The 27,936-nt window shown below is 45.4% G+C and overlaps 2 protein-coding genes across 3 annotated transcripts in view; one reads left to right on the top strand and one right to left on the bottom strand.

The window, feature by feature from the left end:
* Positions 1-387: 387 nt before the first annotated feature.
* On the bottom strand, positions 388-26,869 carry ENO4 (enolase 4). 2 transcript variants are annotated; one of them, XM_029932653.1, is made up of 14 exons: positions 26,680-26,869; positions 19,814-19,942; positions 18,839-19,029; positions 17,127-17,272; positions 15,328-15,497; positions 15,090-15,221; positions 13,729-13,782; positions 12,446-12,502; positions 9,757-9,924; positions 6,538-6,663; positions 4,907-5,102; positions 3,560-3,627; positions 2,913-3,030; positions 388-696 (listed from the first exon to the last, which is right to left on the bottom strand). In XM_029932653.1, exons 1-14 carry the CDS (start codon positions 26,842-26,844, stop codon positions 584-586), a joined length of 1,833 nt encoding a protein of 610 aa, XP_029788513.1. In that variant the 5' UTR covers positions 26,845-26,869; the 3' UTR covers positions 388-583. The 2 variants fall into 2 exon arrangements, with proteins under 2 accessions (XP_029788513.1, XP_029788514.1); XM_029932654.1 differs by lacking the exon at positions 2,913-3,030.
* HSPA12A (heat shock protein family A (Hsp70) member 12A) overlaps positions 26,658-27,936 on the top strand; it is a 163,227-nt gene continuing 161,948 nt past the window's right edge. The window contains exon 1 of the mRNA XM_029932652.1: positions 26,658-26,845. Within this exon, the coding sequence (XP_029788512.1) occupies positions 26,843-26,845 (3 nt within the window). The 5' untranslated portion in view covers positions 26,658-26,842. The remainder of the gene's footprint in view (positions 26,846-27,936) is intronic.

Below are 27,936 nucleotides of genomic sequence, written 5' to 3'. Positions count from 1 at the left end.
CAGTTAATTACCTCAGGACTATATCCGTTTACTAATGGGTTTATTCATTTAAACTGCTTTCTTTCTCCAAAGAGGATCTAAGGACACCCACAAACGTATAATATAATAGAGACGAAATTTTAGGAAGAGGAGGGAATCAGGAAACGGGAATTAAGGACAAGGAAGCGAGAAGCAGCTCTCGGCGGCTACGCAAACCGATGCCCTACGTGTGCGTGAGGCCGGCTACTCCACAACCGCGTCGGAGCGTCCGGCATGGACAGACGGACAGAGCATGTGCACCAGGCGCCCAGGCAACTGCACAGTGTTGGGCTCCTCTACTGGTCGTGCCCCCGCCGCCCCCCACCGACAGGAGGGCTGGCGCACGAACAAAATCCCCACGGAAACGGGTGGCTGGGAGACGCAGTTACAGGTATAATTTCACACAGAAACACTACGTACAATTTTACCAAACAGTGAAATCAAAAGAATAAAAAGGAGCGCACGAGTTAGGGATGTTTTCGAGCAAAACCAACACGAGGACACAGCTGCACGGGTCTCATGTGGCCGTAAGCCGGCGTTGTCCACAGCCCCGTCCAGAAGACGCTCATGCTCTGGCTGATTTCTCCATCACTTCTGTGGGGAAGAGCGGCTCCCCGGACATGGCGGCCTTTTCAGCTTCCTCATCCAAGGGAAAAAATGTGTGCTCTTCGTTGAGACCTATTAAACGACAGTAGCAATAAAGTTCACAGCCCAACCCAGGGGTGCCAAGTTGGCTGTTATTTGTTACGTGATGTAAAGGAAAGCATCTTCAGAACTGCCCAGAGGCTCACATCCCCGTTAGAAAACTTCCTGGGACCATTGAAAACTGGGCCTGACTTTGGTTATATGTTGACTGGGCAATACACTTGTTCAGTCTGTGTGGTGCCCTTCTGGGACATTTGGTGTCCAGTGAACTTCGGGCAGAAGCTCAGCTGACACGGACCAGCGGAGGAAGACGAACTGGAGGAAAGACGAGTCCTCCACATGAATACAAACGTGGTCAGCTAAACGTAGACCATTGCAGGCTCCAGTCCGGTCCACATGGGCAGGGACAGTGTGGTAAAGGTTGAGCTTTTACGGATTTCCTACTTATTCTCTCAGTGGGGAGATTTGTTTTTTCAGTTTCTGGTCCCTTTACCATTTATTGACCTCCGTCTATGTGGTGTACTGACCACAGGCCAATGACAGGACTTGTCACCTCAGAGATTCTGCCGGTGTGGTCCTGGACCACCACAGTAAAGCAAGTCGAGTGAGTTTTTTGGTTTCCCAGTGCATATAAAAGTTATGTTTATACCATAGATGGTTAAGAGTGGAGTAGCATTCTGTCTAAAAAAAAACACCCATGTACTACCTTACTCAACAATACTATGTTGCTAAAAAATGCTCACCATTATTTGAGCTTCAGGGTCAATCACAGATCATCATAAAAAGTATAATGAAAAGGTTTGAAATTTTGGGAGAATTACTGAAACCTGACACAGATGTAAAGTGAGCAAATGCTGTTGGAAAAATGGTGCAGACAGACTTGCTCGATGCAGGGTTGCCTCAGACCTCCACTCTGTAAAAACCCGCAGTGTCTGAGAAGCGTGGTGAAGCCAAGTGCAGTGAAAGGAGGCATGCCTGTCATCTGCTCATCCATTCCAGAGTGTTCAGGGGTCGGCACTGCCCCTGAGGGGGGCACTGGGCCTTTGGTCACTAGGATCCTTCCTGATGCCCTGAAGCAGCGGTTTCTCTGGTGGGGAAGTCTGGCTGGAAATGTGGTGGGTCATTTAGGGCCCTGTGGTCTCCACGAGGAAGTATGACATAAAATAACCAGGTAGGAATAATCCTATGCGGGAACAATACGATTTCACCGCTTTGAAAAAAAACCATCCCTGTGTTACACATCCAACAACACACACTAATTTCTGATTGCCCTTACACGCCTCAGAAAGAGTCTCTCTGTTACATTTTTATTTTCTAGAAAGCTTAGGGTGTGTTTGAAGGTCATTATATATGTTAAACGTGGCAAATTTATCGTTGCAATTTCCATCGGCCTCTATTTTTTCAGTGCATAGTTTGAGGCACAACATAGGTCTGCTTCCTTGCTGTCATATCCAGCTACTGGGCTCTGTACATACATCCCGTGATCCATTTCTCATTGACTAGATTGCATTTCGAGCATCCAAGATTTCATACTTGGCCAATAGCACTTACACCACACAAACTTTTTCCCCAGCATATCGACTCATTTATTCTAGACTGAAATGCAAACTATTTTTCGAATTTCAGAGACAATAACTTCTGTCTCTTTACGTATCTCTGTGTGCTGTGCGCCTACTTCCAGCCAGTCCAGTAACATGAAGGGTAAAACTGAGTATCTGCGGTGTTTTCTCTCCAGAGAGCCAGTTCTCACAAGGTGCTTCCATCCACGCAAAGCTGCAGAGGTTTGACCTCCTACCTGATGGCCTGGGCTCTCTTGAGACCATAGCCTTTCCAACGTCTGACAAACTGAACATGCCGCCTACTCATCTGAAGTAAAAGGAGTTGTTTCCTAGAATCATCGGGAAAACATCTGCCTTTAACTTGCAGGTTCTGTGCAGCCAGACCTTAACTATAATTTGGACCATAACAAAAGGTAGGCTTGGAGACTCCAATCAATTAATTCTATTGAAAAGCACCGTGCAGCTTATTCATGGAGAAGAAGGGCGAGAGTTTTCAACATTCAGGTAAATAGATAATCCATTAAGAAAACAATGCACATTGTGGTAAATGCCACCCCGGTGTTGTCAGCACTTAGTTATCCTCTTTGGATTCCCCTGCCCTCCTGCCGAGCGCCCCCTTCCCCCCTCTTCCCATCTTTGTTCTCTTTTCATGGCGCAGTAAAAACAAAGCAAGAAAGCAGCAGCATGTACCCAGTGCTCCGTTCTGGACAAGTTCTTCCTCTATAGTTAACAGGCGGTTGTACTTAGTCACCCGCTCGCCTCGGGAAAGACCTCCCAACTTGATAAACCGGACACCGAGTCCAACAGCCTGGAGGGGGTGAGGGTGGGGGACAAAACTTATTTTAGATGCGAAGTTGCATGTTGCTAAAATACGAACAGTTCTTCAGGGAGAAAGGGCGCTGACGCCGCGGGCTGTCTGGGTTTTCCTCCTCACTCAGTATTTTATCTTTACGCAGCTAACGCGGCCTGTTTTCAAATGGACAGTGTCAGAAGGTGAAGAGCGTGACTATACATCAGATGCTTTACTAGACATGTGAGCGTGCTGATTTTGTCTAAGAACGTTCTGGCCTTTCCCACTTCATTTTAGGCAGCAAGATTGCAAGGGCACACCCTTGCCATTTTGGTGTGCTCATCATTTTCCCAGGACTTCCATTTTTCTTCTTCTTAAAAGTTCAAAGATTAGCTCTTTGCAGAAGGCAGCTGTCTGGAGGAAGCAAGTCTATTTCATAAAAGGTTACGTGACTTTCTCCACCAAAGACTGCATTTCTCTGAAATGCCAATTCGTGATAAGAGCAGTGTTTTGGCAATTCTGCAATTGACCAGCTTTTAGTACTTACGAGATCGACAAGACTGTCATCCGAAGATTCTCCTTCTGTGCTTCCAAAGATGGCCATGTGCTTCTTACCTGTAAGCAGAGAAATTCTTTTCAGGTGGCATAGAAACAATGAGTGTGTATATATACGTGTGTGTGTGTGAGTGTATATATACACATACACACACACACACACACACACTCACACATATATGAGCCTCTGGGACCAAAATTTAAAATTTACTAGAGATTTCGGACTCCTGGGTGGCTCAGTCAGTTAAGCATCTGACTTCGGCTCAGGTCATGATCTCACAGTTCGTGAGTTCAAGCCCCATATCAGGCACTGTGCTGACAACTCAAAGCCTGAAGCCTTCTTCTGATTCTTTGTCTCTCTCTCTGTTCCTCCCCTGTTTACACTCTGTCTCTCTCTCTTTCTCAAAAATAAATAAAGATTAAAAAAATTTTTTTTAATTTGCTAGAGATTTAAAACTTTCCTATGAAGAGTCAATGAATTGACCAGCAGAGAATTCTGACCTAAACATTTGTATTTTTATTACCCTAGTTGGTTGGAGTTTTTTTTGAGAGAGAGAGAATATGCATGCAAGGGGGAGGGGCAAAGGGAGGAGAAGGGAGGGGTAGAGGGAGCCCAGCATTGGGCTTGATCTTTGGTGAAATCATGATCTGATCTGAAATCAAGGGTAACACACTTAACCGACTGAGCCACCCAGGGACCCCCTATTACCCTTTCTGGTATCTCAGATGCCAAATACTACCTGAATGCCACATGTCATCAAAATTAAGGTATCATAAATTGTCAGATAGACCTTTATAACCACTAAAGGGGGAAAATGCCCATCCAACTTGTGATTTTGGCTGAGGTCATGATCTCACAGTTATGAGATCAAGCCCCGCTTTGGACTGCTTTGCTGGGCATGAAGCCTGCTTAAGATGCTCTTTCCTTCTCCCTAACTTGTGTACAAGCACTCTCTCTCTCTCTCTCTCTCTCTCTCTCTCTCTCTCTCCCCCCCCCCCCCCCCCCCCCCAAAAAAAGAGAAAACCTCAGTGTGGACACGTGGGATCACTGTAGTGTGGGATGCAGCTGGCAGGGGCATTGTCCTTAGCCGTACCTGTGTGGCAGCCCCCGCGTAAGGGGTGACCTTCTGGACCGGGGCAGTTGTTGGAACATGAAGTGACTCAGAAAGCTAGCTGCATTTTGTCTTCCAGCATCAAAGCTCTCGCAGATGGTTGGAAATTTGTTTTTCTTTCAAGACTTATGCCGTGCTTTTTATTAACTGATAAACTGTATTTTTGGCTTCTTGTGCAACCAAGTGAAGTTCATTATGAGCCTTTTTAGATCTACACTTTTACTCACTGTCAAGAAGACTGGTGATTTCCACCAAGTCAGACATCGTCGTTTGATTGGTATGTTTTATGATCAGCCCACTGGATTTCGGGGTGCCGAGGTTGCCGGTCTCTAGAAGTTTAGAAATGCTTTTGGATGCAGTTCCTGCAATTATGTAACATCTGGAACCAAGCGCAGTATAGAGGCTGTCCCACTGTTCAGAGTCCTGGGTAAACATTTGAGAATTGATGTGATAAGCATAATCACAAAAGAACAGGAATCTCCTAGCGCACAATCAACGGTACGTATCTTTCTGAGATCCACACACCAGTTTCCTGTCGTATCTGCTCTGGCTGAACGATGCCCACATCACAGCCACGCAAATTCACAAGCTTTGTGGAACAGAAACTTCAAGTGATTACATGAGAACTTAAAGATCTAGCCAGTAAAATGCTGAACACATTAAATGCTCCTCGTTGGTTCTGAAGTCTGCCAAACCTAAGCTGGTCCTACCCTGTGTTGCCCGTGACACTGCTAATGACCAGTTGGCCAGGCGTCACGGTTACAGCCGGTGACCCGACAACTGAAGGAATGAGCCTGCCCTAGGCTGTCGTTCTAAACACTGGTTTTTTAGGGGTGAGACCGCCACGTGGAATGAAGTGCTTGTCATTTCCCAATGGAGGATATTCAAAGCCTCGGTGCCAGACTCTGTCCTGTCCCACGACAACTGACCAAACGGGCAGTTCATCCCATTAAAACCGGCTGAGGTCAGAGTCCCAGGACAGACCTGGAAGGTGGGGCTCCGCCAGCGCCGGGTGATGACAGGAGACAGGCGGTGACAGGAGTGATGGCTGGGAGAGGTGCTGGGCCACCAAGTGAGAGCAGCAACGCTCCTCACTCCCCAAATTTAAATCACGCGTCCGCTCAGAGAGGGGGTCTGTTCAGTGCATCTGTTGGTTCTCTGATTCCTAACATGAACATCCCTCGTCAGGGGCTCTAGCTAGAACAGATCCCAAAGCCTAGCTATCTGAAACCTTTTGAAAACTATGGCTTCGTGGGGCACCTGGGAGGCTTGGTTGGTTGGGTGTCCGGCTCTTGATTTTGGCTCAGGTCATGCTCTCATGGTTTGTGAGATCGAGCCCTGCACCAGGCTCTGTGCTATCAGCTGATAGCCTGCTTGGGATTCTCTCTCTCCTTCTCTCTCTGGCCCTCCGCTAATCATGCTTGCGCTCGCTCGCTCTCTCTCTCTCTCTCTCTCTCTCAAAATAAATAAATATTTAAAAAGAAAAAAGTACAGCTTTGTGACATTCATGCACAGGTGGTAAGTGGATCTAGGTTAAGAACGTTTGGCCCAGCCTGAATCCTGTGGCCGGGAACACTTAAGGATGGTAAGTGACGAGCCTCCTGAAGCAGCGGCTCCCCCACCATGGCTGAGGTGGCCTATAAACACACGGTCCCCCACGGGCCCGGGGCTGGCCTGGTTCCCGCTGCAGACAGGCACACTCCCACGGAACTGTCCGTGCTATGCGTGTGCGCGGTGCCTGCGTCTCCTGTGTGCTGACGCAACTCGGCCCCAGCCCGACTGCAGTATTTCGAATGACCAACCCAAAGGATGAGCGTTTGCTCAGTGTGGGTATAAAATTAGAGATGGATCCCGTTACCTCCTTCCTGAAAGGGTCGATCAAGGCGATAATTGAAGGGAACCGGTTGATCAGATCCACGTACAGGTCCACCATCTCGTCTGCGTTCTTGAATGTTCCCGTCATCACTTCGTACTTCCCTCTACTCTGAGAAGCGGATGGGCAGTAACACAGCACGGATAAATGGTGACTGCCTCCAACGGTAAAGGTGGGATTCCCATTCGCATTTATTCATTGCGTATTGAAGGTTGTAAACGTTCTTTTCAGGCCCATTCGAAATCTGTGCACCTTAAATATCTGTTCAGTATTAGCCTGGGGAAATCGAGTCACCATTCCCCTTCATGCCCTGTGGAGCTCTGACCACTGATTTCAGAGAAAGCCTTCTGCACAAAAGGCCAAGTACACATGTCTCGCTTCGGTTTGTGACGCGGTGCTGGCCGCCTGGCTGCTTGCGTGCATGGGCGACATTATAAATTTGTAAAACAAGACAGCAGAGCACAGCTGCCCACTCACCAGAGCCCACCGTCTTTCCGCTCCCAGTAAACAGCTTGTTTCCTCTACTGTGGATAGCCTAACATTTGAAGGCAGGGCGATTTGGGGATACTAGCGGCCACTATGAAATGTCAGGTGACCCATGTGAAGGCATCGCCTCCTCAGGTAGCATGCAAGTTCCATCAGGAACTGTGTGGTCTGGAAAGTAGAGTTCCAGATCCACCCCGTTCATCTGAAGTCTGGAAAGCGCCTGAGTCACCACGGACACAGGGCTGAAGGATCTAGCGTAGTGTCTCTGCAAAGCATAGTAGCACTGACCTTGCAGGTCTGTGTTCAGAGACGGCCAGGGATGTATTTCAGCCCTGGGGAGGAGGGGGGACGGAACAGAAAGACCATTTGGGCTGCTCGTGCCTTCATGTCACTGCTCCTAATGGAATGGGTTCCACTGGACTTAGAAGTCCTTAATTGAAAGGTTTTTATTATTTTTTTCAGATTAAAAAACAGCAAGAACCTTTAGTTCTTACTGCAAAGCTTTGAAAATCCTATCTTGTCAGCAAAGAAAAATTAATGACTTCATTAAAAGTTTATTTTCATTTATTTTGAAAGAGAGAGTGTGTGTGTGTGCAAGAGCATGTGTGCGCACACATGTGAGTTGGGGAGGAGCACGAGAAGAGGGAGAGAGAGAAAATCCCAAGCAGGCTCCACACTGTCAGTGCAGAGCCCAACAAGGGACTTGACCCCATGAACCATGAGACCATGACCTGAGCCAAAACCAAGAGTCGGATACTCAACTGACTGGGCCACCCAGGTGCCCCAGAGAAGCTAATGGCTTTCAACTACGTTGTAAGAATTCCCTGATTATCAAGCTAATACATTTTACTGAATATAAGCAAAAAAACAAAAGAAAACGAAAAAAACACCCATTCTAGTAGCACTAGCAGTCAGTATATTCATAGTTCTTGGTATACATTGCTGATGAAAACATGCAATTATTTATCGTAATAGTATACCTAGGAACCAATCATTATGTGGAGAATAGGAAATTACATTAAACGTTCCTTCATGCCCTTAGCATCTTTAGAAAACTTAAAAAGACTTAGAAGACAGCTGAGACTTAGGGTTCTGATACACTGTTCAAATTTTCCTTGAAGTTTAAAGAATTGCAAGTTCGAGCAGAATTCTCTTTGGTCATTTCCCCTGATTTTGACATTAATTACCAAATCACCACAAATGTATGTTAACATGCTGGGCATTTTATAAAACACAACTCAGCATTTCTGTATTTGAAAAACAGAAGTATGTGGATTTGTATAAGACAGACAACTTTTAGCAGCGTTCCTAACACGCTGGTTTCCCAGGTTTAAAGATTAACTGGGGGTGAGTTCACCCCAAGGAAGGGAGGACTACAGCTTTTTTTTTTTTTTAATTTTTAAATATTTCTGAGAGAGAGAGGGAGGGAGAGAGAGGGGGGGAGGGAGGGAGACAGGGCATGAGCAGGGCGGGGACAGAGAGAGAGGGAAACACAGAATCCAAAGCAGGCTTCAGGCTCTGAGCTGTCAGCACAGAGCCCAATGTGGGGCTCAAACTCATGAACTGTGAAATCATGATCTGGGCCAGAGTCGGATGCTTAACCAACTGAGCCACCAAGGCGCCCCAGTGGCTTTATAAAAATGACCCTGATTTCCATTCTTCTTAAAATAATTGCCCCCATGTGGTGTGGTCTCTGAGTGAAGTTTTGTCGCTAAAGCTCTGTCCTACCCCGGGCTGTGGGTGACACGGTGATGGCTTAAGTGGATAAAAATACATTCCCCATAAATGTCAGTAACTTGGAAATATTTTTATATTTAAAAAGTGAATCACAGGGGCACCTGGGTGGCTCGCTCAGTCGGTTAAGTTTCTCACTCTTGGTTTTGGCTCAGCTTCATGATCTCCTGGTTCATGAGTTCAAGCCCCACCTCGGGCTCTGCCCTAACAGGGCAGAGCCTGCTTGGGATTCTCTCTCTGTCCCTCCCCCACTCTTGCTGTGTCTCAAAATGAAGAGATAAAGAAAATAAAAAGGGAGTCACAGCAGAAACTCTGAGAGCCACTTGTCCCGAAGGGCTTACCAAGTCACAGTTACAACGGGTTCACTTTTCATGCCTGACAAATGCAGCACCTACCAATGAAATGAGTGAACTCGGCAGGACATACCAGCTTGTTAGTTGTCAACAGCTCTCATAATTGCAATGTAAGCAACCCATTTTAGTAATTTTTATTACAGAATTTCTATATGTAATTATTTTGCTGTTCTCTCTTAATTTTTAAAAATTATAGGGGCGCCTGAGTGGCTCGGTCGGTTAAGTGTCTGACTTTAGCTCAGGTCATGATCTCACTATTTGTGAGTTAGAGCCCCGCTTGAGGCTCTGTGCTGACAGCTCAGAGCCCAGAGCCTGTTTGGGATTCTGTGTCTCCCTCTCTCTCTACCCTTCCTTTGCGCGCTCTCTCTCTCTCTCTCTCTCTCTCTCTCTCTCTCTCTCTCAAAAATAAGTAAACATTAAAAATTTTTTTGAATTATATGGTTACAGTATGCTCTGGTCATTAGCTAACTTGGCTTTCTCAACTTGGCATTTATGTTTGGACCCCTCACACAACATTATGAAAAACAGCAGCATTTATTTTGGAAAATATTCACATACATTCTTGTTCTGAGTTCTAGTTTAAAAATACTGGCACTCAACACAAAGGAAGTGTTCGGGAGCAGAAACTTACATAGTCTATGAGCTCGTGTGCGGCACAGTTGATGGCTAGATGCAGATTGGTCCCCAGGTCCAGCCCCAGGTTTGCACAGATGCCTTCGATTAGGAGCAGCGGCTGCTCTATGGTGTCGTAACTAATGGTTAAACAGCCAAGATGGGACATCTTGGCGGTGATGGGCTGCTGTAAGATGCAAAGCAAATGATGCCTGTAAATTTAGCGCAGTAGGTTCTTGGAGCTTCCTGGTTATGAACTGGGCATTGTTTATAACCAGATTCAGCTCTCATGTCTCTGTCTCCACTAACGGCACATCCAGGTCCCTCTCATCTCTGCATGACCTTACGGCGTTTGATGGCCCAAAGTATCTGGAGTAATTTTCTTACCCCAAGGTATCAAGCTTGACAAAGGAATACACTTCTCTCTTTGGTGTGCCTGTGTCATCTCTTTCTCAGCTCTTTCACTGTACATGGGCTGACCTGAGCTGCAACCACCAAGGTGGTGAGTTGCCAGGCTGTCTCTGTAAACGTCTGTCCTGCCTTTCCCTAACTCTCTCCTTCTCCATCTGCTTCCAAACCTGCTCTTTCCTGGGTTCTGTCTTCCTTTGGAAGACTAAAAGTGTGAAAGACGGAACCCTCTTCGGGAAACGTTTTAGGAAAGAAAGGAGTGAAGACCTCTGCTAAAATGTGGAGCAGGGAGGATGGATTTCAGTGGAAGAAGGTTTGAGACCCAAAGCAGCCCAGGGAAAATCATGCCTTCCCCTTGCAAGGTCAGCCCTGATGTGCCGCATCATAGATTGTCACTATGCAACTATAAATAGCTGAAGCAGTATCAGTCATCCTGAAGGGGGTGTGTGTGTGCACGCGCGCGCACCCATGCATGCCAAACTCAAGAGCAAACTCAAGTGTGTGCGTGAACCTAGGTGTAACTATCCCATTTCTCTGATGATAACACTAGTTAATTATAAGAACCATCCAACATTTTTAATGTCAGTAAGAGGAACCTTTTATTTGGCAAAGGAAGAGTTGGGGGAATTTCTGTCTATTGATTGAGGAGTTTTGTTAGAGTCTTCTAAAGTACAAAAGCATTACTGATTTAGAGCCTATTTATCACTTATTAAATGCCAGCCACCATTCTAAATGCTTTAAATAAATACATCAACTCCTTACATTAGCCCACGAAGCAGGTACTATTATTTTCCCATTTTATAGAGAGGCAAGTAACTTGGAAAATATTTTAATCCAGGAAGTTTAACTTCAGAGTTCATGCCTCCACTGGAATGGCTGCCTCTCTAGAATCGACCATTTAAGCTGCTTCTAACAGAAAACACGAGTAAAGCTCATCACAGGAAAGGCTGATCTTGGTCTGAGCTGCTCAGAACACAGAGGACCACCTGCTGGCGTGAGGGAGCAGTTCTGATACTCAGTTGCCTGTTCATCGTCGCCTAGCGCTCCTGCAGGTCCGACTTTAGAGTATTGTATTCAGGGGGCGCCCGGGTTCGGTATCCGACTTCAGCTCAGGTCATGATCCCATAGTCCGTGGGGTCAAGTCCCGGCATCAGGCTCTGTGCTGACAGCTCAGAGTCTGGAGCCTGCTTTGGATTCTGTGTCTCCCTCTCTCTTTGCCTCTCCCCTGCTCACTCTCTGTTTCTCTCTCTCAAAATAAAATAAAGACATTTAAAAAAATGAGTATTGTGTTCATCCCAACAGATACAACTGTCAAGTACTTTACTTTCTGGCATATTTTTCCCTCCATTTCTCTTCTCTCTCCTGATTTTGAGGAGAGAGTCAGGATTTTGGTTTGCCATCTTCACTAGCCCATGTGAGCAACTGTCACACTTGCATGCTCCCCAGGGTTCCTATCTGTGATTCTAACTGTATCATGGAAAGCTCAGGCATGGAACAGGTGGGTCTGTCAGAGCACCCGTAATCACCAAGGTCATCGACCGATCAAGGTCAGAGGGTTCTCCGAGGCTCTTGCAGCCTGGCCAGTCTTGACAAGAGCTGTTAGTCTGATGTCGCTGACAAAAATCTGAGCTCCTATAACTTTTCTCCTAGACACGGTGCTCTGGTGACTTTTCGGGACGGGAAGGAAGAAATGGCTCTCTTTTTGTGCCTTTTGTTCTCTCTCACTTGGTAGGGGTTCAGATGAAGATAGATAACCTTTCTCATGTGCTTTGTAGCTAGTTATCAGGAATTCACCTTCCCCAGCATTTCCCCTACCAGGTTTTTTTTTAATGTTTAATTTATTTTTGATACAGAGAGAGACAGAGCATAAGAGGGGGAGGGACAGGGAGAGAGGGAGACACAGAATCTGAAGCAGGCTCCAGGCTCTGAGCTTTTAGCACAGAGCCTGAGGCAGGGCTCGAACCCACGAACGTGAGATCATGACCTGAGCCAAAGTTGGAGGCTTTACTGAGCCACCCAGGCTCCCCTCCCCTATCAGGTTTCAAATATAATCCTGTTACTCATAAATGCTTTCCCACACCCAGCGAGGTGTCCCACAGCCTATGGCCAGAGAGGTGGGGCAGAGTGATCTCCCAGCTCTGGGCTCGCCGTTTTCCCACCCTTGGAGGGGTAGCACTGTGCTGTCTCCATTTGCATCAGCCCTGGTCTTGGAGCACGGTGACTGAGAGAGGAGCCTGGGCAGAGAGTCTATAAAGGAATTGTGTCATGCTGAGGTGCGGTCAGGAAATACATAAACTTACTTGATTTCTTTTGCTTCCATTATGCCCTTTCTTTGTCTCTGTTTTTGCAAGAGGGGGCTGTGGGACAGGAGATAAAGATAAATCACTTGCAATTATCAGGTCTTGTGGCCTGTCCACTGCTCTGGGGCCTGACCAGTCACACTATGAATCACACATGTGCACGTGTTTGTGTGTGCACTTGCGCACGCACGCACATGTGCACGCACACGGAGGGACTTTACCAGCCCCTCCTTATTTTGATAACCTCCCAGCCCTTTCTCAAATTCAGGTGCATGTACCCTTTTGTTCATCTCTACATCGTACCTGGCTATGTGTGTAGAACATGTCTGTGCCTTTCTGCTCAGATAACTAAGGTATCACTCACTCATACGAAGTTCCCTCCTTGCCCTTAAGGAGAAACACCACTGTGGGATTTGCTTTTAGATCGTTTTGAATGTTGTTAAGGTATAAAGCCTTTCTCTTGCAGGGTGGACTTGACTTTTGGAAACAGCCAAAGGTCATTACCTCTCATGACTCTGGTATGTGTAACGTCACCTGAGATTAAAAGCAGAGACTTTCCAAAGATTATTGGTGATTTTCAATCCCCACAGTGTAGGGGGAGCCAGGATTCAGCCTTTAAAGGATGCATTTTAATACCTCATTGGCCTCACTGGCTCTGTACACTGGGGCATGTTTGTAAAGAATCAGTGTGGTTCATGCCTGAGGATTTGCAAATACAGATATCCTGCTTCTTTTGTTCACAATGGAGTCAGCTGAACTTTCTATCCTCTGGTAAACTTAGCTGCTCGGAAAGCAAATGGATGTGGGAGGCAGGAGACATACATGGGTAACAAGACACGCACAGGTACAACTAGTGACTCGTGTGTACGGCTGCCATCGTCTGGCTTCTGTGGCTTTCCTCCGTGGGCAGCCTGGCCAAAGGCTCCTGTTTGCCCAACACCAGGATCCTAAGCAGACACAAGAGTCTGTGCCTTAACCATTACACTAGCCTGCATTACACTAAACTGCCTCGCACATCCTAGGGGCCAAATCCTTTCTTTGCAAATCCTAAGGGATGATCTTAGCATAGAGCCAGTTGATAAAGATTGTTAGAGGCCATTAGAAACTGGATCCATGGACAATGAGGGAATGTAGAAGGTTGGCTCCTATGGGAAACCCAAGGCAAATTAATACATTTCACATATCAATAACAACAAAATGAGTTAATTTCATGATGAACTATAATTTGGATACTAGAAGGTATCAGCGGCAGCAGTTACATACCATAGATCCTCATTACATACCATCTCCACGGTTCTGTTAATCTGTTTCTGAATTTCCAGGAGCATCTCGACACCCTGTAAGTAGAATAACCATGATCTTCCACAACCACATTCTAGAAATTTTAAATATAAAAGCTTACACCACACCCTGGCTATTTCTAATGGAATATTTGTCAGGTCAAGGCATCCTCTACAAAATCAGAAGATTAACTGTGAATCTTCAGCATTTGCTCAATTTTTATTTGGTTGAAAATGAACGAGGATCTTCTCACTGTCCTTTCTCCATTGTTCAGGACTGACCAGTTTGATTGGTTGGATCAAGTGGACTTCATTCTCTTTCAGTCTCTTGACCAAGGGATTCTGCATGACAGTGTTTGAATTAGTATAAAGTCACCATCACAGAAGAAGCCGAAAAGGTATTCCAATGACCGTGGGATCAGCGCACGAAGACAAATACAGAACGGTGTGCTGGCTGCTCTGGTGGCCAATAGCACACCGGATATTAACTGCAGGGAAGATTCTGGTGCCAGGGTCTGAACATGGTCTGCTGGATGGTGAGTCAGCAATGGATTCCTGTGTTCCACATTCAACACATTGGGAGATAACGGTTATTCTCATAAAAAAAGAAATCTGTATCATGAAGAAATTATCTTGAAGTTTTTTAAAAAATGATTTTCACTATCTTGGATAAAAAAAAAATACCATTCAATGTGTCCCCAGAGGGGATGGAATGTCCTGTACCCTTTTTCTGAAAACATCTGCTATAGAACATGAACATGAGTTCCTCCCAAGGCCTAATTGGTGGAATGTTTCATGAAGATTTAAAGAGGCGTATTGACTCATTCAGGCCATGGTGGAACAAAACAGATGCTAACACAACACTGAGTAGAAAGATGCAACTTAGGCTTCCCTCATTCTGTAAACATGCACCAAACCTCTCCTTTGTGCCCAGCAGTCGGCCCGGCCCTGGAGCTCTTACTGGCCACTAGGAAAGTTCCAGCCTCCCCTTGCTGCTGCCACAGTGTATCGGCCAGTAGATAGGCCTCAACTCCCCCAAATAACAGCCCTCCAGTGCCATCATGGCCTGCCAGGTCACTCACCCAGGGCTTCTTGTGGACTCCCTGGCACACATCAGTGCTAAAAGGAACCAGAAATCGAAGGGGGACTAAATGTGCCCCCTCCCCCGCTTTTTTTTGAGGTCTTGCTTTCTTCCCACATCCCTGATTTCCTAAAGTATTCTTTTCTCATTTTATAATTAATTCTCTCTCCCTTGGTGTGATAAACCTTGGGGACCTATACTAGAGACTCATCAATGATGGAGCATAGTTTTTTTGTTTTTGTTTTTTTTTAAAGAAAAAGTAGAGTGAGATACTATAAGGTACTTGTTTAGCGGTTAATCCAGGATGGGGTATACAAATCACTTCTTTCATTAAATTCAGCTTCCCAGGCGATGACTTCCCACAGCTGACCAGAGATACCATTAGCAAAGGCAGAGTTAGCTTTGTTGGCTGGTCCTGAAAGAGGGAAGAGCAGGGAGAAACAAGAAGCGTGGTTCATTGGTATTGAGATAATCATGGTCCTTGCAATAGAAGTGATACTAACCCGAGGGTTCCATACTACCTGCGGGTGCTTCAGGAATGCAAGGTTTAAGTAGAGGGGGCTATTGCCCAGCATGGCACTGGCTTTGGCCACAGCTAGTGACACAGCCCCGATGGCCATGCTGCCGCTGAGTATAGGTTCAATGGGTTCTGGAGGCAAAATTGGCTTCTCTAGAAGAGTATCCTTTCTCCCTAGAGGGAAAAACAGTGATAAAAGATTCCTTTCTAGGAAGTTTGACTATGATAAAAACTATCTGTTTTTAATTCTTTACTTACAGATGCGAAGGCCCAGCATAAAGAAAGGGGGAAAACTGAGCCTAGATAGAAAATGCTCTCCACCCCAACCCCCAAGAAGTTTCTGTGTGACATTCAAATAATCCATGGCCATGGAGTTTGCCACTCTAGGAAATGTTAAGACATTCAGTATCAACTCCTTCAACAATTATATTGGGTAGATACTGTGATCCCACATTCACATATAAGTAAACAAGGGCTTAGGTTAAAAGATTGGCCCAATATCTAATAGAAATCAAATACAGAGGACCTGGACAGTCTTTGGATTCCAAGTCCTTTGTTTTCTACACCTGTCATAGCTCTAGGTACCCCTTCTGTTGTTGAACGTCTCTTCATGCGCATGTATCTAACTGGTTACTTTTCTGGCCAACCCCAAGCAGATGTCTCATTATATCAGAAATGGCATCCAGATCCAGCCATCCACCCTCACTCATCTTTTACGCACACTTGTTTCCAGTGAGCCAGCCTGATCAGGTGCTACGCCGTCCATTGTAAATCATTAGCGTCCTTCCTGTCCTTCCCCCAGCTGCCAGCCTGCCTCGCGCAGGTAAGATAAGTGGACTAGGGTATGTAAGCGCAGAGTACACAGTAAATGTTTAGCCAATCACTGTCCCCTCCTACTTTATCCCTTCTTTTATGTTCCAAGTTCTGTCAATCAACAGCAACCACCAAATGAACACCCATTGCTGATCTCTACCTCTAATTCAGCACTGGCCATCTCCCTGTCCCAAGAGATTGGTTTCATATGATTCTTTTGCCTTGAGTGACTCTCCTTCCCTTTCTGGGGATCACATTCTAAATCTGGGAAGAAACCATGTCTCCACGTTCTCTTTGACTCCCTCCTGGTTCTGGTGCTTTCTTCTCCAAGGGAACCCACATTTTTTGGGTGTTTACTTCGTGTGTTTGCATCATGCTAGGCACTGGCAATGCTCCATTGAACGAGACATGGTTCATGTCCTCAAGGAGGAGGCTGGAAAGACCGTAAACTCTGTTTACAATGCTAGCCGCAGCAGGGCTGAAGTTCACAATATGTTAGAAAGCATGGAAAAAAGGGCCATGAGAACTGTGATCATTCGCTTTAAAATAACAAAGTCTTTCCCCCCAAAGTTTTCTTTATATGTTATTAATAGGACTAAGGAAATGGTGGTTATCTGTATCAAAGGATATTGCTAACCTTTAAAATATGGAGTGGCTTTCTCCATATTTTGGATATTTTGCAGGGCAGCTGAAGGTCCCCCACGCTACGCTCCTCTTCCCCATCCCCAGCTTCACCACCTTTCCGTGCACTTCATTTGGGAAGAAGTGTTTATTGTTTTCCTTACAAAGAAAATAGAAGGTGGGGTGGGGCAAAACCCCCTAAGATGCCCAACAGCAGAGCTCCGAGCAAGGAAGCCACACATGGTGGCACCTGGTGGGGGCCCCAGCCTAGAGCTGCTGCAGAAAGGCTCTAACCGAAAGGCAGTCCAAGCATCAACCTTTCTTCCTCACGTAGTGGTTCTCGAAGGTTCTGTAATACGAGCCACTAACCTTGCTTCTGTCCCTTCTTTGTCGCTGGTGGTGGAGGAGGCGGTGGTGGGGGTGGGAGTGAAGGGATGGACACTGTTTGGTCTTTTAGGGCCTTTTCCAGCTCTCTTCTCTCCTTCTCTTCTTGCACTTTGTTTTCAAACAATGTCCTTCATGGCAAGAAAACATGGCTTTACAATGAAGATCACTCATAATTTGGGCCATGGTTTAGTGCTGACCTCTAGTCAGCATGTTTCAAGAATGAACTCTGCTTTTTAGCCACCTAGAACCAGATTACCTTCATGTTCCAAGGACCTGAAGTGGTGATGCTATTACAAAACTGTTTGGAGAGCTGAAATTCATTTTGGCCTGGAAATAAATGTTTACAGATTGTAGGTGCTCATTTGAAAAATATTTTAGCCTATCTATTTATAGATTTAAGGTAAAAATTGAAGATATAATTTGGTTAAGGGCTACTGAATTTTCTTTTCGAGTAAATGGCCATCAAGAGAAAAAGGAATCAAGAATAGACAGTGAAATATATAGCATAATAGACAGGACTTCATTTTCTTTTTTGGTGGGAGGCAAAGTTACGATGAACAGTTAGTTTCAGCTCCTCAGAGTAAGAAGAGGCTCAAAGCTTCCACAGGAAGAGAAAAAAACCAACAAAGAGTGAAGACATGGGAATTAGAATTACATTCACTTATTAATGATCCAGATGTTTGTGGGTCTGAGAGAAATTGCTTTGAAATGAGATCTATACTCAGGTAAAGTGTCAACCATGAGGGCAAAGTGCTAGCACCTTCACATATGTCAGAACTCAGAAACTAACTTTCCATCCCACAAAGGCTTTCTCATCCTTGCTTTTAAAGAGTCTAGAAAGAAGATACGGGACCGAGAAAGGAGGGGACAACAAAGGGACGTCCTACAGCATCTCTATGGTAGGCTAGGGAGGAGCCAGGCCAGATGGGAAGTTTGGAGAAAAATTCCAGAGAAAAGAAATGTAATAGAAGGTATGAGAAAAGCTACACTGGGAAAGAAAATGAAGAATATGAGCATAGCAGATGAGGAAGAAAAAAAACCCAGAAAACCAAAAAACCATTAAAAAAATTTTTTACAAAGGTTATGGTCCAACTTTGAAGCAAACTAAAATGTCATGTTATGTAGAATTAAGCAAGTGGTGAAGTATAGAGAGAGATAGAATCCGGTTGACCTTTGGCCAAGAGGCTTGAGGCCACAAGAGGAAAAGTAATGCTAACCCTCCCACGGTTGGGTGTTGGACAGTACTTAGAGAGCCCCGGCAGACCCTTCCTTGGTTTTCACATGTTAAGAGTCGTGGGCAAAGCACGGAAGACGTGTCTGTGGTTGAGGGACAGACTATAAGCATCACCCACTGTGACTACGTGAAATAGGAGACACTCAAAGATGGCATATGTAATCGGGGGACGGACAGGACATCATCTGAACTCTTAATGCTTTTCCTGAGAAACTTTCTACTGAAACTTTTACTAAATCCTTTGCATGGAAAGAGACTGAAAGGCCTTCCCATGGGGAAACTTTAAAAACAAGGTTTTCAGGGAAAAAAAGGTATTTTATGCTACATTTTGCTGCTTTAGCACATGCTTCATAATCAACATAACTTCTGGCGATGACAGACCCGTACTCTTGGCAGGTGAAAGGAAAAGGAAAGAGGCGTATTTGTGCTGGACACATCCATCTGCAAGTGGAAGGTTTACCTGAGCACCTGGTCCACCTCCGCCTGGTTGGAGGGGGCAATGCCCTGAAGCTCCTCTGTGATGGTTCTGTTGACCCACTGCACGGCAGTGCCCACGGCCTCAGCCCGTTCCACCGCCTCCGCCTCGGCCAGCTCGGGCGAGGCGTTCTCAAGGACTTCAAAGTGTGTGGAGATCACCACTGAACATACGTTCTGCAAATAATATAGATGTCCCCACATTTTCCCTGCCTCTTGCAGAAAGGAAGAAATTGAATGTATCTAGCTTTTAATGTGCATGATATTTTATCACCAGTTTCAAAGGGAAAATGAGAATATATAATTTTCTTTGAGGTATTTTTATAACTGTTGGAACAGTGTGGAGCCCAACTCCAGGAGCACTTAAAATTATTACCTTGTTAACATACACTTATAAAAACCTTACATTGAACTTCATTTTTATCACTACCTGTCCAATAAATAGCTAAAAGGATACAGATTTTAATCGTAATTATTTTCCTTCCAGATGCGGTAGCAAAATTATTTCTAACAACCATGTAGCAATTAAAATAAATTATTAAAAGTACTAAAATGAATTTGTCTTTATGTAGATCAGCCTATCTGATCAGTATATCTGTGAATCTATGTAAATCTATATAAAAATATTATGAATGTATAAACATACCTGTAGATTTATAGAACTCATTAACTTAATAATGTCAGAGTTTTAAAACTACTTTTGCCCCCTTTCTCTATCTTGGATCATCTTCAGGCTAGCACGTCATGTCTGTACCAATATGAAACTTAAATATAATAAAGCTATCATGCCTGACTGTACAGTTCATGTTTTATGTACATAACTGCCTACGAATTGTGTGTATGTGTATATTTCACAAACGCTGCACTTCGAAACATTAATTTCCTACAATTTAGACAGTAAATGCTAATAAACGCAGTGGATCCCGGACACAGTGAGGAATACCTTTAACCTGCTTCGTACCTTGGGGAAATTCTGAATGGTGCAGAATATTTCTACTTGAAGGGTTGGAAGTCCCAGTCCATCCAATACGTTTCTCCCCACTACTTTGCATATGGTAGGAGGCTTGGAAAGCTGAGAGAAGCAGTTTGCCTTCGACACACACACACAAAAAACAAAGATTACAACACGGTAACTCATTTGTCTTTAAAAGGTCATTCACATTTACTCTAGTTTCTACTAAGCCTCTCCTGAGTGCCTTCCTCCTGCGGGGATTAGGCTCTGTGGGAAATGTCCTGCCCTCACGAGCTGAAGTTTGGATTGACCTGATGCCCCATCTCTGGTATAGAGAGCAATTTGTCCTCTCTCTGTCTCTCTCTTAATTTTTCACTTATTTACTTATTTATTTTTAATTTACATCCAAGTTAGTTGACATATAGTGTAGTAACAATTTTGGAATAGAATTTAGTGATTCATCACTTACATATAACATCCAGTGCTCATCCCAACAAGTATCCTCCCTAATGCTCTATGCCCGGGCTAGCCCATCCCCCGCCAGCAACCCTCAGTGTGTTCTCTGTATTTAAGAGTCTCTTGTGGTTTGTCTCCATCTGTTTTTATATTATTTGTGCTTCCCTTCCCTTATGTTCATCTGCTTTGTGTCTTAAATTCCACATATGAGTGAAGTCATATGATATTTGTCTTTCTCTGACTGACTTATTTCACTTGACATAAGATACTCGAGTTCCATACCCATTGTTGCAAATGGCAAGATTTCATTCTTTTTGATCACTGAGTAGTATTCCAGTGCATGTGCGTGTGCATGTGCGTGTGTGCGTGTGTATACACATCTTCTTTATCCATTCATCAGTCGATGTACATTTGAGCTCTTTCCATACTTGGACTATTTTTGATAGTGTTGCTATAAACATTGGGGAGCATGTGCCCCTTCAAAACAGCACACCTGTATCCTTTGGATATATACCTAGTAGTGGGTCATATACCTAATATATAAAACATATATACCTAATATGTATATGTATATGTATATATATAGTAGGATATATACCTAATTGCTGGGTCATAGGGTAGTCCTATTTTTAATTTTCTGAGGAACCTCCATACTGTTTTCCAGAGTGGTTGCCCAGTTTTCATTCTCACCAGCAGTGAAAAAGGGTCCCTCTTTCTCTGCATCCTCACCAACATCTGTTGATGTCCGAGTTGTTAATTTAGCCATTTTGACAGGTATGAGGTGGTATCTCATTGTGGTTTCTATTTGTGTTTCCCTGATGATGAGTGATGTTGAGCATTTTTTTCATGTTAGCCATATGGGTGTCTTCTTTGGAAAACTGTCTACTCATGTCTTTTGTCCATTTCTTCACTGGATTATTTGTTTTTGGGGGAGGTGTGAGTTTGATAAGTTCTTTACAGATTTTGGATACTAATCCTTTATCTGATATGTAATTTGCAAATATCTTCTCCTACTCTGTCAGTTGCCTTTTAGTTTTGCTGATTGTTTCTTTCCCTGTGCAGCAGCTTTTTATCTTGATGAGGTCCCAATAGTTCATTTTTGCTTTTGTTTCCCTTGCCTCCAGAGACACGTTGAGTAAGAAGTTGCTGCAGCTAAGGTCAAAAAGTTGTTGCCTGTCTTCTCCTCTAGGATTTTGATGGCTTCCTGTCTTATGTTTAGGTCTTTCATTCATTCATTTTCAGTCTATTGTGTGTGGTGTTAAGAAAGCAGTCCAGGTCCATTCTTCTGCATGTCACTGTCCAGTTTTCCCAACACCATTTGCTGAAAAGACTGTCTTTATTCCATTGGATATTCTTTCCTGCTTTGTTAAAGATTAGTGGGCCATATGTTTGTGGGTCCACTGGGTTTTCTATTCTGTTCCATTTATCTACATGTCTGTTTTTGTGCCAGTACCATACTGTCTTGATGATGACAGTTTTGTATTACATCCTAAAGTCTGGAATTGTGATGCCTCCAGCTTTGGTTTTCTTTTTCAGGAGGCTTTTGGCTATTTGGGATCTTTCCTGGTTCCATCCACATTTCAGGACTATTTATTCTAGCTCTGTGAAGAATGCTGGTGTTATTTTGATAGGGATTGCTGTTCTCTTTTGAACTCTCAGCAGAAGCACACATAACGTTTCTTTCTTTCCTTTTCTTAAAATAAAGCATGAAGTTATTTTCAAGCAAAATGAAACATCATTTGAACTTTAAAAAAAGGAAAACGTGTCTTTATTCTTATACTTAAAAGTCAGTTTTAAGTGATATAAACCCACAGTATAATTTTAGAAGTCAAATATACTCTAACGAATAGTATCTAACAAAATGTAAAACTTTTGAAAGCATTTACAACATACAATTTTTCTTAAAAAAAAAGAATTTATCATTGCTTTGGCCACTATTTTAAGTGCTTTACCCACATTATTTGTGCCTTATAACAACCCTATGGGGTTATCTCCACTCTATACATGAGGAAACTGAGTATACAGAGATTAAATGTTGTCCCCAAGATTTCAAAATGATAACTTGAGCTGAGATTCAAATCTAGGCAGGCTGACTCCAGAATCCACTTTGATTGCCATCAATTGATGGGGGAGAGAGAGAAAGGCACAAAGTCTATGTCCAAATGCACAGCATTTTAGGAATAAAAATAAGCATGAGGAATGTGGTTACCCTCCCTGTTTTTATGTCGGGAACATGAGCCCCACACTAACTTGGGCCACTCCAGAGGCAGATAATCTTCCATCTGCCGTCTTGGCTTCCATTTCTGTTTTGGCGATGGCACCTCAGAGAGACATATGAACTTGAGGAGAAAACAAACAAAAAATAACTCAGGATTGGAGTCTTAGCCATATTAACTAACACTGAAATAAAGAAATTTGTTTTTAATGAGATGATTCCAGCTATCCGATGGAGGAGAACAGTTGTTTGAAAATGATTACTTAGTTTCTCCAAAGAGACTCCTTTGGGGAAGCAAACTGTGAGTCAAACATGACACATTTTGGAACTTTTCACATACATTTCTGAAGGACCCCATGTCACTCTTCAGCAGGCCCTAAGCTATCCGTCTGTCCAAGATACTGAAGTCGTTTGGTCTCTAGAACGCTGTGATGCAAACTTAGGAAAACTTCTGTGGCCCCGTTTTTATTCCTCCCAGCAAGGCAGCTGACGTTTCAGTGGTGAAGACACCTGCAAAGGCTGTGTTTCACTCGCCATCAGTCCACGTGTTCAAAGAGGGCTGTTGGAACCTTAGTAATAGCCGTTTCATTCACAAGGAAAAGCAGAAGCCATTTGGAAGCGATCCAAGAAAGAGGTGGAAGAGAATGAAGCTGAGGCAGAAAACCACTCAAAGAGCCTGAGTAAGGAGATTCAAGATGGTGTTTCTACACAGAGGAGCGGGAGCTGGGAGAGAAGGAAGCAGGAAAGGTGAAAGGCACATTCTCCTCAACCTCTTTATCACCAGACCGTGTTGGGCTCTTTATCTGCATTGAGGACCAGGCCTCTCACCTTTCCGTTCAAAATCCAGTGATCTCAACCTACATAACAGGTGATCTACTACCCACCAGCGATGTGCCAGCTGGCAGGTGGGGCCCCGGCACCACTAAAACAGAAGTCAATTTTCAAGCCATCCGTGTATTTTAAGAACTATGGTTTGGATGTGACAGAGCAAGTGGCTGAATGAATTTAAATCGAATCAGGAGAAAACAATATTTTGCTTCTACATTGTGTATTATAGTGAATTTGATGCAAGCAGCAAAGAGCATCCACAATGTATAACATTATGTGAGGAGGGGAAAGGGACTAACATTTTTAGGTGTTTAATATGTACCTTGAAGGAGCAATTACGCCTTATCACTCTACCACATACGACAGTGCGTGGCAGATTTAGGATTCCACAAATTAAATCTTGTATAAATGAATATATGTCAGATACACCACTGGGCACTTTGTATACATTATGTCATTAAATTCTCCCAACAACTCTGTAATGTAAGTCCTATCATCTCCATTCCACAGAGGAGCAAACTGAATTCCAGAGAAATAAATTGTACAAGGTAAAATGACCAATGTTGTACTTATTTACTGCTTAGGAACAGACTACTCCAAAACTTAGTGGCTAAAGCCATCTATTCACTCAGGGCTCTACCAATCTGGCCTGCGCTCAACTGGGTAATTCTTTTGGGTGGTCTTGCCTGGGGTCTCCTATTCAGACTAAGTCACCTGGAAGCTTGACTGGGTCCAGAGTATCCAAGATGATCTAACTCATGTGTCTAATGCCTCAACTAGGGTGCTTAGCACATCCTAGGGGCTGGCTGGGCATGTCTTCTCATAGGATATCCTGGAGGTGTTACATCTGGGAGCCGATCTACCTGATCTCTCTCTCCAGCAGGGTAACTGCACGCCCTGGCAGGATAACAGCTCCAAGAGGGAGTGGTTCCAGTAGTCCAGCCTCAATATGGCAGCACTTACCATGTCTTGGTCTGTGTCATGCTTGGAGAGGTGCTATTAATCAAAGCAAGTCACATGGCCAAGTCTCCAAGTCAGTGAGGGAGAGATTTACATAAGACCAGTCACACTGGCAGTACGGTTCATTGGGGAACATCAATACAATAGTCTACTACAGCCACTAAGTGGCAGGGCTGAGAATCAAATCACATCTTCGGTCAGATCTTCAGTCAGATCAGATCAATTCTAAACTCTTTCAATCATAAGTTCTAGGATGAGGGACCAAATAGTATTGTATTGCTGTTGCCCACAGGATCTTCCTCATCACTTCAGTTCCTCTAGTATGTAACAGAAGCAGAGAAGAAATGGCATTGGAGCTGAACATTGGGGAATAAGTAGTATTTCAACTGGCAGACAAAGGGGAGAAGTCGGGGGCAGAGACTTCAGGTAGAGGGAATAGGATAAGCCAAGGGGAGGGAAGTGAGGACCTTCAGGCTTTACGGAACAGTCATGAGCCACAGGGGGCTTCTGAGCAAGAGAATGATGGTCAGATTTAGGATGAGGAACTTGGCTCTGGGGGCGCCTGGCTGGCTCAGTTGGTGAAGCGTGCGACTCTTGATCTTGGGGTTGTGAGATTGAGCTCTACGTTGGGTGTAGAGATGACTTAAAAATAAAAGATAATTTTTTTAAAGGAGCATTGCTCTGGCAGCATGACTCAGATTGGACTCAATAGAGGGAGAGACTAGATGAAAATAAGGATGGCCAGAACTAGGGCAGTGGCAAAATGAAAAGGACATTCTGCCAGTCCAATTCTTGAACATCCTTCAAAGTCCAAGCCAAAATTTTCTTAGAGGCTACAGCCAACAGGGATCTTCCCTAACCCTGAACTCCTTTGACAGGCATGCAGGGATGTGTCCCTCAGTCTAGCACACAATCATGTATCACCTTATCTAGTACTCCAACTATTTTGTGTATCAGTGGCTCTTATCCCTAACCAGGGTATAAGCTCTCAGAGAGCCGTACACACTAAAGTCCTGGCTGCTTAGTAAGACTGGGAAGAACATGAACACTGAGGAACCAGAATCCAAACCTCCAGTCTTCACTTTTGTACCAAGTAACTGTGAGACAAGGGCTTGGTGTCTTTGTGAAATGAAGAAGGTAGACTAAATGAAGGTAATGAACCTTCGAGAATTCCTGTAGCAAGAGACAGTGGGAAGAGAATGGAATTCAGAGTTGCGTTCATTCACCTGGGCCACATCAGTACTTGAGTGTCTGCTATGTGCCATGGAATCGCTAGGTGCTATGGTTCGATTTGTCATTCACCATGTCCCTTGGGAAAATCATCTAAATTCACTGGGCCCCAGTTTCCTTATCTGTAAAACGGAAATCATAATTTTTACCTCCCAGGGGTCCTAAAGATTAAGTGAAATAACCAATCCCATAGCACAAGGAGTTCAGCACTGCCGTTCCTAACATACAGCTGTCTCTTGTAGGCCATGATTGAGTAAAATAAACATTCATGGAGGATCATACCGACTGCCTCAACAAGATGTTGTCGTGAACCCTGTAAACATCCTGGGCTTCTTTACTGTATTTACATACTCTGCTGTCACGTTGCCTCATCTTTGTGCAAACTCCTATAGGTTCCAGCCACACTGTCTTCCAGAAGGTAGGTGTTGGCTAGTACTTAACAGGGTCTAGAAGTGAGAAAACGCTTGCTTGTTTCAACCGCTTGTTGCTTAAGGTAGGCCTGACCTTGCACTGGGCACAGGGACTAGGGAGGTGGTAAGAAAAGACCCCTGATTTCCATGGAGCTCAAAAGCCTCCGGAGGGTCTCATTACGAGCAGGAAATGATTTAGGAACACTAAAGGGCAATTAGTCCAGGTGAAGCGGGCAAGACCGATGTGAATTTGGAGTTTGGATCAGATGGGGCCGGTCATCCAGGAAGAGTGCACCCTGCAAGGTGCATAGGCTTGAAATGGGAGTGACACTTGGAAGTAATGAGGAGCAGGCTGGGCGTGAGGCCAAGGGTAGGCTGAGGCCAAGCTGTGGCAAACTCCAGGGCGCTCATCCGAGGTCAAGCGGAGGCCGCTGCAGGCTGTAAACTGAGCTACGCGATGTTAAGGTCTGGGTTTAAAGAGAACTGGCAACCGGACAGGCCGGCTCAGAAGCCTACCGGGCCTGAGCTGTCGCCTTAGCGACAGGACCCCACTTTTCCTCTACCTGCTCCCCGTCCACCACTTTCTCGAGATACCTCCTGCCCAGGTTTCCTCGCCGCTTCTTCCTTCGGGGTCGCCTCCCCCGCATGACCACGGCGCTCAGGCCTGCGGCGGTGGCGCGCGTGCGCGACTCTGCGGCGCAGGCGCACGGCGTTGCCGCAGCGCGGGGCGGGGGGAGAGGGGCTGGAGGAAGAGGGTGTTTGTCCCAGGTCCCTACCAGGTGCCCGTAGACGTCGGCAGGCTGGAGGTAGAAGGTGGAGTTGAGCAGCTCTTCCAGCCTGCGCGGGACGTCGTTCTCCCGGTAGTACTCCATCGCCTGCTGCTTCAGCTTCTGCAGCTCCCTAGTGGTCCCACAGCTGCGGCCGCCGCCTTCTTCCCCCATGGTAGGAGATTTGAGGCTACAGCTGGGGTTAGCCTGGGGGCCCGCGAGCGTCCTGTCCGTCGCTAGGCAACGCCGTGAGATCCCGACCCCAGATCTCGCGGTGCTTCTCGCCCGGGTTCTCGCCGCGGTCTTAGCTGCGCATGGCTTCTCCGTGCTCCTCCCTCCTCTCCCTGAGGGATTGGGCCCGGGGCTAGGGCTCCGCCACTCCTGGCGCTCCCGCACTGCTGGCGTCGTTTTCTGCCTCTTTCCCCGACACTTTTCCTGATGGGGAAAGAGTTCACGCTCGCAGGAAAGGATTTCTGCGGAAGCTTGGGAGCGTTGGTCCCTGCCGCCAGCGGGGGACCGGAGCCTCGATTGGCGCGCTGTGGTTCCCCCCCCCCGCCGCTCACGGGACCAGCGTCCTGTTGCTTCCCCCCTCCGCCTCCCGCACACCCCTTGTCCCTCGAGGTCGGTGAGCTCCTCCGGGGGGCGCGGGCGTACCGTGCAGCCCACTCCTGGGGACGGATATATCCTCCTTGGCCCGGGGATGTGCCCATTCATTCATTCATTCATTCATTCATTCACTCATTCATTCATTCATTCACTCATTCATTCATTCATTCATTCACTCACTCATTCATTCATTCGCCGCTATTCAGCCGCCTGCCCTGATCCCCACCCTCCTACCCCCTACCCACTACCCTCTGCCCCTCCCCAGGGAGATGAGTGGGATGAAATCACTAGAAGCGAAAACCAGTGTGGGCCGAAAAATATCGGGGTGGACCCAGAATGGTTATGGCTTGGACAGGCCTAGGGATGGGGAATGATACAGGCAAGACTCCAGAAGGAAAAGTGGGAATGTAAGACTAGCATTGGGTCATATCCCTTCTCCAGTACCTTCAGAGGCTGCCTCAATCCTGCCCTTTTAAATCCATCTGCCTGCTTGGCTTCTTTACACCTGCCGCGTGTCCAGTGCAATTATAGAGCTGCTTGTGTCCTCTGCTCTAGGTACTTAGGAGGAATGGGCCAAGATGGACAGGTGTTCTTGTTCAACTCTTACCTGTATGTGTTCCTGACTTAAGTAGATCACTTAAAACATCTGTGCTGTGTTTT

Source organism: Suricata suricatta, chromosome 2 (assembly GCF_006229205.1).
Source record: "Suricata suricatta isolate VVHF042 chromosome 2, meerkat_22Aug2017_6uvM2_HiC, whole genome shotgun sequence".
Classification (NCBI taxonomy): domain Eukaryota; kingdom Metazoa; phylum Chordata; class Mammalia; order Carnivora; family Herpestidae; genus Suricata; species Suricata suricatta.
The sequence above is the reverse complement of the archived record's forward strand: the minus strand, read 5'-3'. Positions and strand labels throughout refer to the sequence as shown.

Bases quoted from the DNA above. Each gene is read 5' to 3' on its own strand.
- ENO4 (XM_029932653.1), bottom strand. From the start codon at position 26,844: ATGGGGGAAGAAGGCGGCGGCCGCAGCTGTGGGACCACTAGGGAGCTG. The intron at 17,273-18,838 runs GTAAACCTTCCA...CTTGCCATGAAG, and splicing joins GAGGTGGACCAGGTGCTCAG to GACATTGTTTGAAAACAAAG. The intron at 3,031-3,559 runs GTAAGTACTAAA...CACCCCCTCCAG, and splicing joins ATGACAGTCTTGTCGATCTC to GCTGTTGGACTCGGTGTCCG.